Source organism: Hibiscus syriacus, unplaced genomic scaffold (genome assembly GCF_006381635.1).
Source record: "Hibiscus syriacus cultivar Baekdansim isolate YM2019G1 unplaced genomic scaffold, ASM638163v2 tig00110332_pilon, whole genome shotgun sequence".
Taxonomy (NCBI): Eukaryota; Viridiplantae; Streptophyta; class Magnoliopsida; order Malvales; family Malvaceae; genus Hibiscus; species Hibiscus syriacus.
The window spans coordinates 4367781-4378317 of NW_024062688.1; the positions used below are offsets into that span (position 1 = coordinate 4367781).

Genomic DNA, 10537 nt, shown 5'->3' on the forward strand with positions numbered 1-10537 from the left:
TCGTTGCGAAAGTAGAACGCGTTGCGAAAGGCATCATTTGACCATCGCAATGCGAACTGCAAATCGCAACGATAGAATCGCAATGCGAAATGAAAAAGGCAACTAGGATTAACATGCATAAACTTTTAACAATTATTATTGAATTCTAGGTACTTAACCAAACATTTTCAAACCAAAAGGAGTATATATGTTAACAAAACTTGCATTATGTGTATTTTATGTGTGCACTTTTAACATTTTCAGTTAGGCATGTATTAGTAACTTGAGTTTGAACATTGCTATGATCTGTTCAGTTGTCATCACTTATTAGACATTCATTTGACTATCGCAACGCGAAAATGGCTATCGCAACGCGAAAATGGCTATCGCAACGCGAAAATGGTTATCGCAACGAGAAAATCGCAATGCGAAATGAAAATCGCATTGCGATTTTCTCGTTGCGATTTTCATTTCGCATTGCGATTTCATTTCGCATTGCGATTTTCTCGTTGCGATAGCCATTTCGCGTTGCGATAGTCTGTTTTGCCTTCAACATAAAGCAGATTGAAAATCAACAAATCAACTATTACATTTCAACACAAATTATGTACACATCAATTAAACAAATCAACATTTACAAATCATCTTTTACAAATCAATTAAACAATCAAAAAATAATAATAATTCTTATTTCTTCATCAATTATTGAATCAATGAATCAACAACTTTATGACCCCGTACATCCATTTCACGCAGCTCACTTAGGGATTAACCTGCAGAAACCAAACATTTGCTCAAACAAGACTTCCTACACATTTAAAACCTACAAACAGCAAATTATTGAATTCTAGGTACTTAACCAAACATTTTCAAACCAAAAGGAGTATATATGTTAACAAAACTTGCATTTGACTTACCAATTAACAATGGACACTTTCATAACGCGGATGCAGGTAGGCAGCGTCTCGAATATATTGCTCTAGCCATATAATGCCGAAACCACAAGCCTACTGTAGCTCTATCTCTATCGGTGGGAGGTAAAAACTCTGTGCTTCCCGTCGTCAAACGCGCCAAGCAAAGGCATACGAGAGGACCACAATCCCCTCTGGCTCCCGGCGATTGCTGTGGCACGGTCTCGTCTCTAACAACTGTGACATTGAACTTCTTTGGCTTCTTGTCCAGAATGACTCCAATACTTAATCCCATCCAAGAATTTAGCCAATGAGAGCTCCATCCCTTGAAATATCTCTCAAATCAGACAGTGATATGTAATTGATCATGCTGTCATACACTATCTTCAGGGATGGGAGCTGAAGTTGGACGAGAGCCAGTGACGACGTTCCAAAACAGGGATAAACACCTGCGATCAAGTAATAAGTTCATTATTTGTGCACTTATTTATGAACACCTTTAAAAAATTTAAAAAATAAACACTAACCTTATCGACCTCCCACCATGCAGGATAAAGTTTAGCTTGTCCATTGCCCAACAAAAATGATTCATCTTGTTGATTCTTCAAGTGAACTGCGTGAAAAGCCGTCGGCATTATTGTATATAGCAAATTTTTTTTATTTTTCCTAAGCTTCCTTATTATTAGTAGACGTGACACCCACGCATCGATATGCTGTTTTACAAAAAAATACATATATTAGTGAATTACATTAATTTTTAAACAAATTAATCAAAATCATATATAAGACAAATATAAGACTTACCTCCCCATCCAAATAGCCACTATCTTCAACCCCTAATAGTACACCCCACCAAGACCGATCAAGCAACAAAAACATTTCATCGTTGAGTTTGCTGATGTCAGTGTAACACCCTTGGCTCCGCTCATGTAGATAAAAATCAACTGCGGTCTTAGCCCAAAGGGTATTATCCACAATTGTTTCCGGTATTTGTCTCCTCTCCACTTCAGATACCGGAAGGGTACTAGCCGGTAACTCATACGAGAGCCAACTCTCATCCATCATGTCCGGAATCGGTGGGGGTTTCTCAATACTTCGATATATTACCCCATGTGAATCGGGCTCTGGAATGGTGGGAGGGACCTCTTCAACGATGACAGTGGCCTCTTGAACGGTGGGGGGAATCTTGAGGGAGAATAGGGGCCTCTTGAACGATTGGAGGGGACTCTTGAGGGATAACCGGTGAGTCGGGCTTCTTCTTGCGGAGTCTTCGCACCATTGGGGTGAACGGAGACGTAATAGCACGTCCACGCCGTCTGATGCGTGAACTCCGTCGTGCAAGGAAAACCCGACGTAAAGCATCCACCTTATCAGGCCGCTAAAAAAAATTAATACATAAATCAGTAAATAAACAGACATGATATTAAACAAAGACAAATATGTTTCAAACTAGCATTGTATTCACCCAAATCATTATTCTATCATAGTTCACAAAATGCTCAGATAACATTCCAGAAGTAAGCACTTATATAAACATTTAAAAGGACAACATATATAAACATTCCAGAAGAAGAATAGTTTACTTTCGCAACACGAAACTTAAATTCGCAACGCGAAATGACTATCGCAACGCGGAAATAATGCGATTTTCATTTCGCGTTGCGATTTTGTCGTTGCGATTTCATTTCGCATTGCGATTTTGTCGTTGCGATTTTCATTTCGCATTGCGATAGCCATTTCCGCGTTGCGATAGTCATTTTCGTGTTGCGAAAGTAAACTATTCTTCTTCTGCAAATTGAAACTTGAATGGATTGCATTACTTCAACCAAAAGACAAAAACAAAACCAAAAACAAATACTAACAAAAACAGTTTAGCAGTATTGGCAGCAACCGAATGAATTACGAGTATGAAAAATCTTAAACTTACCTCGTTGCGTAGAGTATGAACCTCATTCTGCAACGATACTACCATCTCACGTAGAGCGGCTACCTTACCGCGTAATGTAGACACCTCAACACGCCATGCACCATCGTCTTTGCGTAAAGTACCGACCTCCTCACGCAAGGCATTGACCTCATCACGTAACTCTCCTAACTCATCCGGTTGAGGTGGAGGTGGAGAACAGGGAGATAAACGTCGTGGCATCTTTTCCGGTCGCCGATCTTGCGGTGATGGTGGAGAAGAGGCTCGATGATGTGACAGAATAGGTGATGGCTGTCGTTGTGGAGGTGTATAGCCGGGTCGATCAGATGATGGCTCTGGGTGAGGTGATAGCTCTGGGCGAGGTGATGGCTCCCGAAGTGGAGGCTGCTCATCAACCGTTCCATCAAAAAAACGCTTACTAGCTTGCCACCAATCAGTGGCAAGCTCAGCTTCCGTGGGTGTCAGCCTCTGTAGAGGAGTGTTGGCCTCCTAACAATATAAAAGCTCAAACAAAGTTAAACGTGTACTAGTAATAACTTGTTTATAAACATATGGTAGTATTTATGTTAACTTACATTATTTATTGTCGTATACCGTAGTAAATCTTCCCATTGCAAGGTCCGTTTCCTCTTCCAGGAAATAGCCCTGGGAATATCATTTGAAGTTTTTATTGCATATGTCTTCATGGCGGGAAAGGCCTCAAATATCCAAATCTACAAACAATATAATAACAAACATTAGTAATTGTTAAATAATTACATATAATTTTGGAAACATCATATAAAAATTCTTACCTTAAAGGCCCAAATAAAGCCTGTCAAAGTGTATTTGGAACCATCGCCATGCAAACTTTTTCGATCATCTAAGGCAGACGATAACTTATTCCATGTAGCTTTCCATAAATACGAGCCCCACGGAAACAGGTTCCATGCATTTAGGTCTTCTACCAATTTGATTAGATCATTTGGAATAGGTTGTCTGGCCTCTCTGCCTAAAAAGCCGGCATGCAAAAGAATTAGAAGGCATACTCGGACAACGTCGACGTCATCCATCCGAGTAAAACCATCTTTATTATTCAAAAATCTTGTCAGGTCTTCTACGTGTAGACTCGGCCTCTCCAGCTCAGGAAAATCCCGGGATAGCCATGATGGGCGGGTAATGTGTCTAGTGTACCGACCTACATCATCGTGTCCGAAGCGTAGACCGGTGATTAAGCAAAACTCCTCCCCCCCAAAACACGTATACGCCGGTGGAAAATCAAACCATATCTCTTCATCACGACGTTGTATAGTCTCTGGTAGATCGCTAGTCACGGTTTGAAGAAACAGGTGTGTCAACATCGCATCTCCACCGGGATGTTGTACTTTCAGCCATGGCCCGAAGCATGTATCCTCAAACATTTTTCTTTGTGCAGGTGAAAGCTTCGACGCAATTGTTTTGGCCAGGCTGACTTTATTTCTCAAGGTCAATTGAGCCGAATAAAAAGTTCTACAAAAACAATAAACATACTAAATTAGATATACCAAAAACTACACTGTGAAGATATACCAAAAACAATAATAAACATAAATAGTAGTAGTTTATTCTTCAAACTTAAATATGCAACACTGTGAATTTCGTATTTGTCTTTGTTTTTTGGTTGAAGTAATGCAATTCATTCAAGTTTCAATTTGCAGAAGAAGAATAGTTTCTGAAAATGAAAATCGCAACACGAAAATGACTATCGCAACGAGAGAATCGCAACGCGAAACTAAAATCGCGTTGCGATTTGCATTTCGCGTTGCGATTCTTGGTTGATTTAATAAGCAATCTAAGTGAAATGGTTAATCTATTATTGAAATTACCAGTAAACTTATCATCAATTTCAATATGAAAAACCTAATAATAATGCAAAAATTTCAAAAAGAAAATAATTAAAAAAACTAACCCTCGTTGGTTGATTTGGTTGATTTTCCATTTCTGATTGTGAGGGTGGCTCTGAGAGATGGAGATAGACGGATTTCGCCGGAGATGGGGACGGATTTCGTCGGAGATGGGTGAGAGAGTGAGAGATGGAGATGGGACTGAGTTGTGATTTTAGGTTTTAGGTTATGAGTTGCGATTACGGGATATACTGTGGACAGTTCAGTGTTCCAATATATTAATATTCATGTTTGGAATTTAGAAATAAAATACTTGGCCAGGATACTAATGGTGCTTTGAAAATCGCATTGCGATTATGTATTATCGCGTTGCGAAAGTCAGTATCGCGTTGCGAAAGTACGTATCTCGTTGCGATTTTTTATTATCGCATTGCGATAGTCAGTATCGCATTGCGATTTTCCCAATTCGCGTTGCGATTTACTTATTCGCATTGCGATTTTCCCAATTCGGGTTGCGATTTACTTATTCGCATTGCGAATTGGGAAAATCGCAACGATACTGTAGACCATCGCAACGCGATTTTCAACTATCGCATTGCGAAAATGCAACGCGAATTTGCGATAATGGAGATCGCATTGCGAATTAGCGATCGCATTGCGATTTTGTTGGTCATTTTGGTAAATCCGGAAAAAGTTGGTTAAAATCGTATATTATATGGGATTTTCGGTCACTGAGGTTATTTTCTCTTAAAAAAAATGGAAGATTTGAGGGAATAAGATAATAAGATTTTTGCAAAAATAAAAGAAGAAACTTATTGAGAAAGTGGGGGTTGCAAGCTTTTAAAGAGGCTTGAAGGACAGAAGTAGAGGGGGTTGAGGCGACACTAAACGGAGCATGTTTTGTTTTTTTCCCTCCCTTGTGCTCTGGTAAGTGTTTTTCAGTCATTCACTGTAAAAAGAAGGGTAGCCATGAAAAAGCTAATTGGGTCAAAGAAGAAAAAGTTGGGTTGAAGGAGAAGAAGAAGGGCCGATAAAATGGTCTAATAATGCCAAAAAATCATTAGTGATCAATTTGTGACTTTTAAAACATTGATGGAAAAAACGAAAACTTACTCAAACATTAGAGACAATTTATGTAATTTACCCTAAATAATATCATATCAAATGAAAATGAATTTAAAATCTATTTAAACAATAGAAATTGAACCCAAACAAACAAAGATGGAAGAACCCATCTCTAATAAAAGAAACTGAGACAACAATAGAATAATGCAGTAAGAATAAAAGAAAATCTATTTAAAGAAGTAAAAATTTATGAAGAACCTAATAAAATCATAAAAATAAGTAACAAAAATTTCAGAATCAACCGAAAACATTAGAAAATATCAATCCTAATGAACTCACGGTTGGATTTAATTTTCCAGAAGACACTTTTTTCTGGGATTAAAAGATGAATGAAAAATTAATCTATTGTTGAAGAAAAATGAGCAGAGATGAGAGTAACAATGAAGGAAGAAGATAGGTTTTGATTCGATCCAGTTGGATCTGTTTTTATTTAAAAAATTTAAATATGAATCAGATCGAATTTTTTAAAGAGTATAATCAAATTAGATTTGGATTTGAGTTTGAGTTTAGGGTAAAAGATTTCAGTCCGTATCAACATAATTTTATAATTATCTTTTATATATTAAAAATAATTCCACTGTTTCTATATTATTTATTTTTAATTGTATTCTTATTTTATCCAATAAAAATGAATTATATATTGAATATGAGTAGAAAATTTTAACTTTGAATAGAATTCGGATAGAGACAAAAACTGACATGACCCATAACCATCCTACACATACCTACTTCAAAACAATTTAGGTTCTAACAGCATCACAAGTAACAAACAAGGCTGAATTGAAAAAAAAAAAATCGAAATTATCTTTGATGCTCTCTGAAATGAAAAGAATACAAGTATAGAAAGAAAACAACGAAACAGAGGATGAAACCAGCTTCCCATATGCAGGGAAAAACAACCATGAATTTTTCTGCTACTATCAAACTGACAAATAATACAAATAAAAGGATTTGCAATCAACCCTTCTTGTTGGGCCTATGTTTGCACTAATTATAGTGTTTTGGGTGGGGATGATGATGGATTGTCTCTAGCATAAAGGCAAATCCGACGGAGGTGGTTGAATGGTCTGTAATTCTCCAACCCCATTTTCAACAAGGAAAGCCATTGCCAAACCCCAATTGATATGCACATCCAGGTGACAGTGCATTAGCCACACTCCTGTTATTCACAACAAGTAATGAATTATTTCATTGACATGAAAAAAAATAATTAATTTTTAATGATGTTCTTACCTGGATTATCTGCTACGAATCTAATGACTGCCCATCCATTCACCGGCACTCCCACTGTGTTCCTCAAAGGTGGATCAACAAGATTGAATTTCGATGTATCTCTTTTCGGATTGAAGTTCCCGAAACCTTCTGCTATGATATAGAAATCGTATCCATGAAGATGAATCGGGTGGTTCTCTGGTGTCACGATGCTTGTGTCTTGAATCACGATTTGCACCCTTGAACCATACTTCAATTTGTACAACTTGGTTCCCGGAACAGGCTGAAAGAGCGATCGGCTCACATTTCCGGTGTAATCGAATTTCACTGGAGGGGTTCCTGGGAAATCTGTGGTGAACACCCCTGGAATTCCCTGTTGGTGAGCTTGTAACAAAGAGAAGTTCCGTGGGAGCACGAATGAGACATTGTTCATGCTAGCTGTGAAACGTGTACCATTGGGTCCTTGGCATCGATGTTTTCGGAAATTCGGCGGACAGTTGTTGAGTCCAAGGCCGACTGTGAAAAAGAGGCTTTCGTCGATATCAGTTGGGACTTCTACCTTTTGTCGACTCCTAAAGCTTTGGCTGAAGGTTGTGACAGTGTTGGTATCATTGTAGGTTGGTAAAGAAGGCATAACCGGAGTTGTTGCCTTGCAGTTTTTGGCAGCACAAGTGACAGATTTGTATTCGAGAATGGCGGTGGTGGTCGTGTTATCGAATGGTGCATTTTGAGCACTTTGGTATGCTAGAGCCGCCATGTAATACCGGGAAGGTGTCTGATCAGCTCGGATCAAAACATCAGTGGTCTGGCCAGGGCCTAGCATGAGGACTGAAGTGGTAAAGGGTTTGACATAGGAAGCATCAGCTCCAACAACAGTGAGCTTATGATTAGCTACTTTGAAGAAAAGGGGTTGGTTCAAGGCCGCATTGATCACTCTGAGGAGATTCGTCTCGCCGGAGTCGATGGGAACTATTGCAGTCTCTGCAAATGTAGAATATAAATCATATGCCATTCAAGTTTGAATTTCGGTTATTATGTTTAAGATCTTGGTTGAAATAAGGGATGTAAATTACCTTTGCTGGAGCATTTGTAAAGGTCACCAGGCTGACCGTTGATGGTATAGGCATCAGAGACATTTGGAGCTGCCCCTGTTCTTGTTGCTTCCCTCACAACATCAATGGGGTTAGCATCCCACCATTCACCTATTCATAATCAATCAGCATAATTTATCATTTTGATCATCATAATTGTACTCATAGTCTAAAAGTAGTTATTGATGTTAAGATGTTTTTTACCGAGAAGGATTGGTGTTTCGCGTTTCGGCTTAGGGAAAGGGTAGGATTCGCCGTCTCTGGGGCGGATTATGAGAGCTCCATAAACAGTGGCTCTAAGCCATGAACTGTGAGCATGCCACCACAATGTCCCTTCTTGTTCTTGAACTGTAAACCTGTAAGTGTAACTTCCTCCGGGTCTAATCGGACACTGAGTAACGAATTCCGGTCCATCTGCCCATCCGGTTCTCATTTGCCGAACACCATGCCTATATATCAAAGTGGTTATTATGGTAACTCAAATGTGTGCAAATGACCAGACGCAACTAGAAAGCTGATGACATGAATAAATGAATTACCAGTGGATGGTGACATTATATCTGGCTTTGTTGACAACAAGAACTTCAAGGGTGTCACCATTGTTGATCTCCAAATTAGGTCCAGGGAACATGCCATTGACAGTGATGGAGTTATGAGTCTTGCAGAGCCTCTTCACTTTTGTCGCTTCAATCTGTTCCATTGAAAATGACCAAACATCAACTCTTTGATACGAATCAAACGAAAACAATGGACAGATTAAGATCAAAACAAAGAAAAGAAGACGTACGACAAATCGGTGTCGATGAACTTCGGCATTTGCAGACAATACAGAGCAGATGACAAGGAAAATGCCAATGACAATGAAAGAAAAATTCCTGAAAATCTCCATTTAATCAAACCTTACTATGTTACTCAGGTAAAAGCTACCCCTTTAGTGCTGATATGAGAGATAGAGAAAAGGGTATTTATAGGAAAGAGATGAAGTTTCTTTTTCCCGGAAAAAACTTGGTTCAAACCTGCAGGTAGTTGTTGCACCCAATAGCCAATTAATTTCTTCAATGCTTGCTTCACAAGGAGCTATGTGCAAGTAATTTTTGAAATGACTAACCCATTTAAATATAATATATATATTTTTAATTTATCAGTCGTTAAAGTCAGCCCCAGGACAATGTAAAGAGAATATTGTTGAAAAATAAATAAATAAATAAATAAACTCCACTTTTATTAGGTGATCAGAACTATTATTAAAATAAAGAGAATTTGATTGTCTAACAACAGATTTTCTTTAACGACATGTCTGGTGGGGATTTGAACTAGTCATGTTCGAATTAGTTAAATTGTCGTAAAACAGTTAGAGAGAAGATGTACGTAACCAAAGGTTTTATGCATGCTAATGTTCGTTGAACTAAACAAAGATTGGGTAAACTATAAATTTCATCACTTAAAAATTTTTTAACTCCTATTTTGGTTATTAAGGTTTAATTTTTTTAATTTACTCATTAACTTTCGATTTACTCCTATTTTATTTACTTGAGTATTTAAATAATAAATAGAACGGTGACATAAAAATTAAGTGTGTTGATGTGGATTTTTTATTGATATGAAATTACGTGTCATCCACATCATTTTCCCTTTTTATTTTATTTATCTTCTTCCTCTAAAGATGAAAGTTTTATAGTTTCATCGATGTGTCATGTTGGCACTACAATCACCATTCTTCGACATCCCCTCCAACCACTCAAGATATTAATGCAGTCACCTCATTTCCTCATACCTCTATATCAGTTTAGATTTTATCTAAATTACTTTAGAATTCACAAAATTCAATCCTAAACTCAAAGCTTGTGAATCCTAAAGCACTTTAATCCATAATATTCAATATTTAATTAACGTGGATTCAAGACATACAACTAGCTTCCTTCTTCTCCACCTCTCCACTTCATCATTGAGGAATTAAAGATAATTCCAGAACTAAGGCTTTTTCACAAAAAATAAGAAAGTTTTGAAGTCATTTCATAATTTTAAAAGAAAAGTATCCAGTCACAACACATTAAATATTTAATAGTGGAGTGACTAAAATCGGAGCAAATCGAATGCTCATTGAGTAAATTGAAACTTTTTAAACTTTATTGATCAAAACAGAAATGAGAAAAAATTGAATGATAAAATTTATAATTTTTCCTAAAACGTTATACTTGTATTGCTTTACCTCACGTGTTCACTTCATATTGTTTGTCATATTAAAGATAAGCTTAGGTGTATATTTCACACGGATATGTGTAATATTATTTAACTTTTTTCGTGTTTGAACCAGCGGCAAATGCAAAGCATGTCGGGTGGGTATATACTCATTTTAAAATTTGAATTTCTTTATATTAATTGTTCATTCTATTAGTAGTGTTGTTCATTCTATTAGTAGTGTTTATCCTAATA

At 37.4% G+C, this 10537-nt stretch overlaps 1 protein-coding gene across 1 annotated transcript; it reads right to left on the reverse strand.

Annotated features, from left to right (window-relative positions):
• Positions 1-6736: 6736 nt before the first annotated feature.
• LOC120119958 (laccase-12-like) lies at positions 6737-9022 on the reverse strand. Its single transcript, XM_039139739.1, has 6 exons — positions 8892-9022; positions 8644-8795; positions 8309-8553; positions 8087-8215; positions 7035-7994; positions 6737-6960 (listed from the first exon to the last, which is right to left on the reverse strand). Exons 1-6 carry the CDS (start codon positions 8991-8993, stop codon positions 6830-6832), a joined length of 1719 nt encoding a protein of 572 aa, XP_038995670.1. The 5' UTR covers positions 8994-9022; the 3' UTR covers positions 6737-6829.
• Between the last annotated feature and the right edge of the window lie 1515 nt (positions 9023-10537).

Coding starts and splice junctions, on each gene's coding strand:
- LOC120119958 (XM_039139739.1), bottom strand. CDS start 8,993: ATGGAGATTTTCAGGAATTTTTCTTTCATTGTCATTGGCATTTTCCTT. Junction 8,216..8,308: donor CGAAACACCAATCCTTCTCG/GTAAAAAACATC, acceptor GATTATGAATAG/GTGAATGGTGGGATGCTAAC. Junction 7,995..8,086: donor TTACAAATGCTCCAGCAAAG/GTAATTTACATC, acceptor CTACATTTGCAG/AGACTGCAATAGTTCCCATC.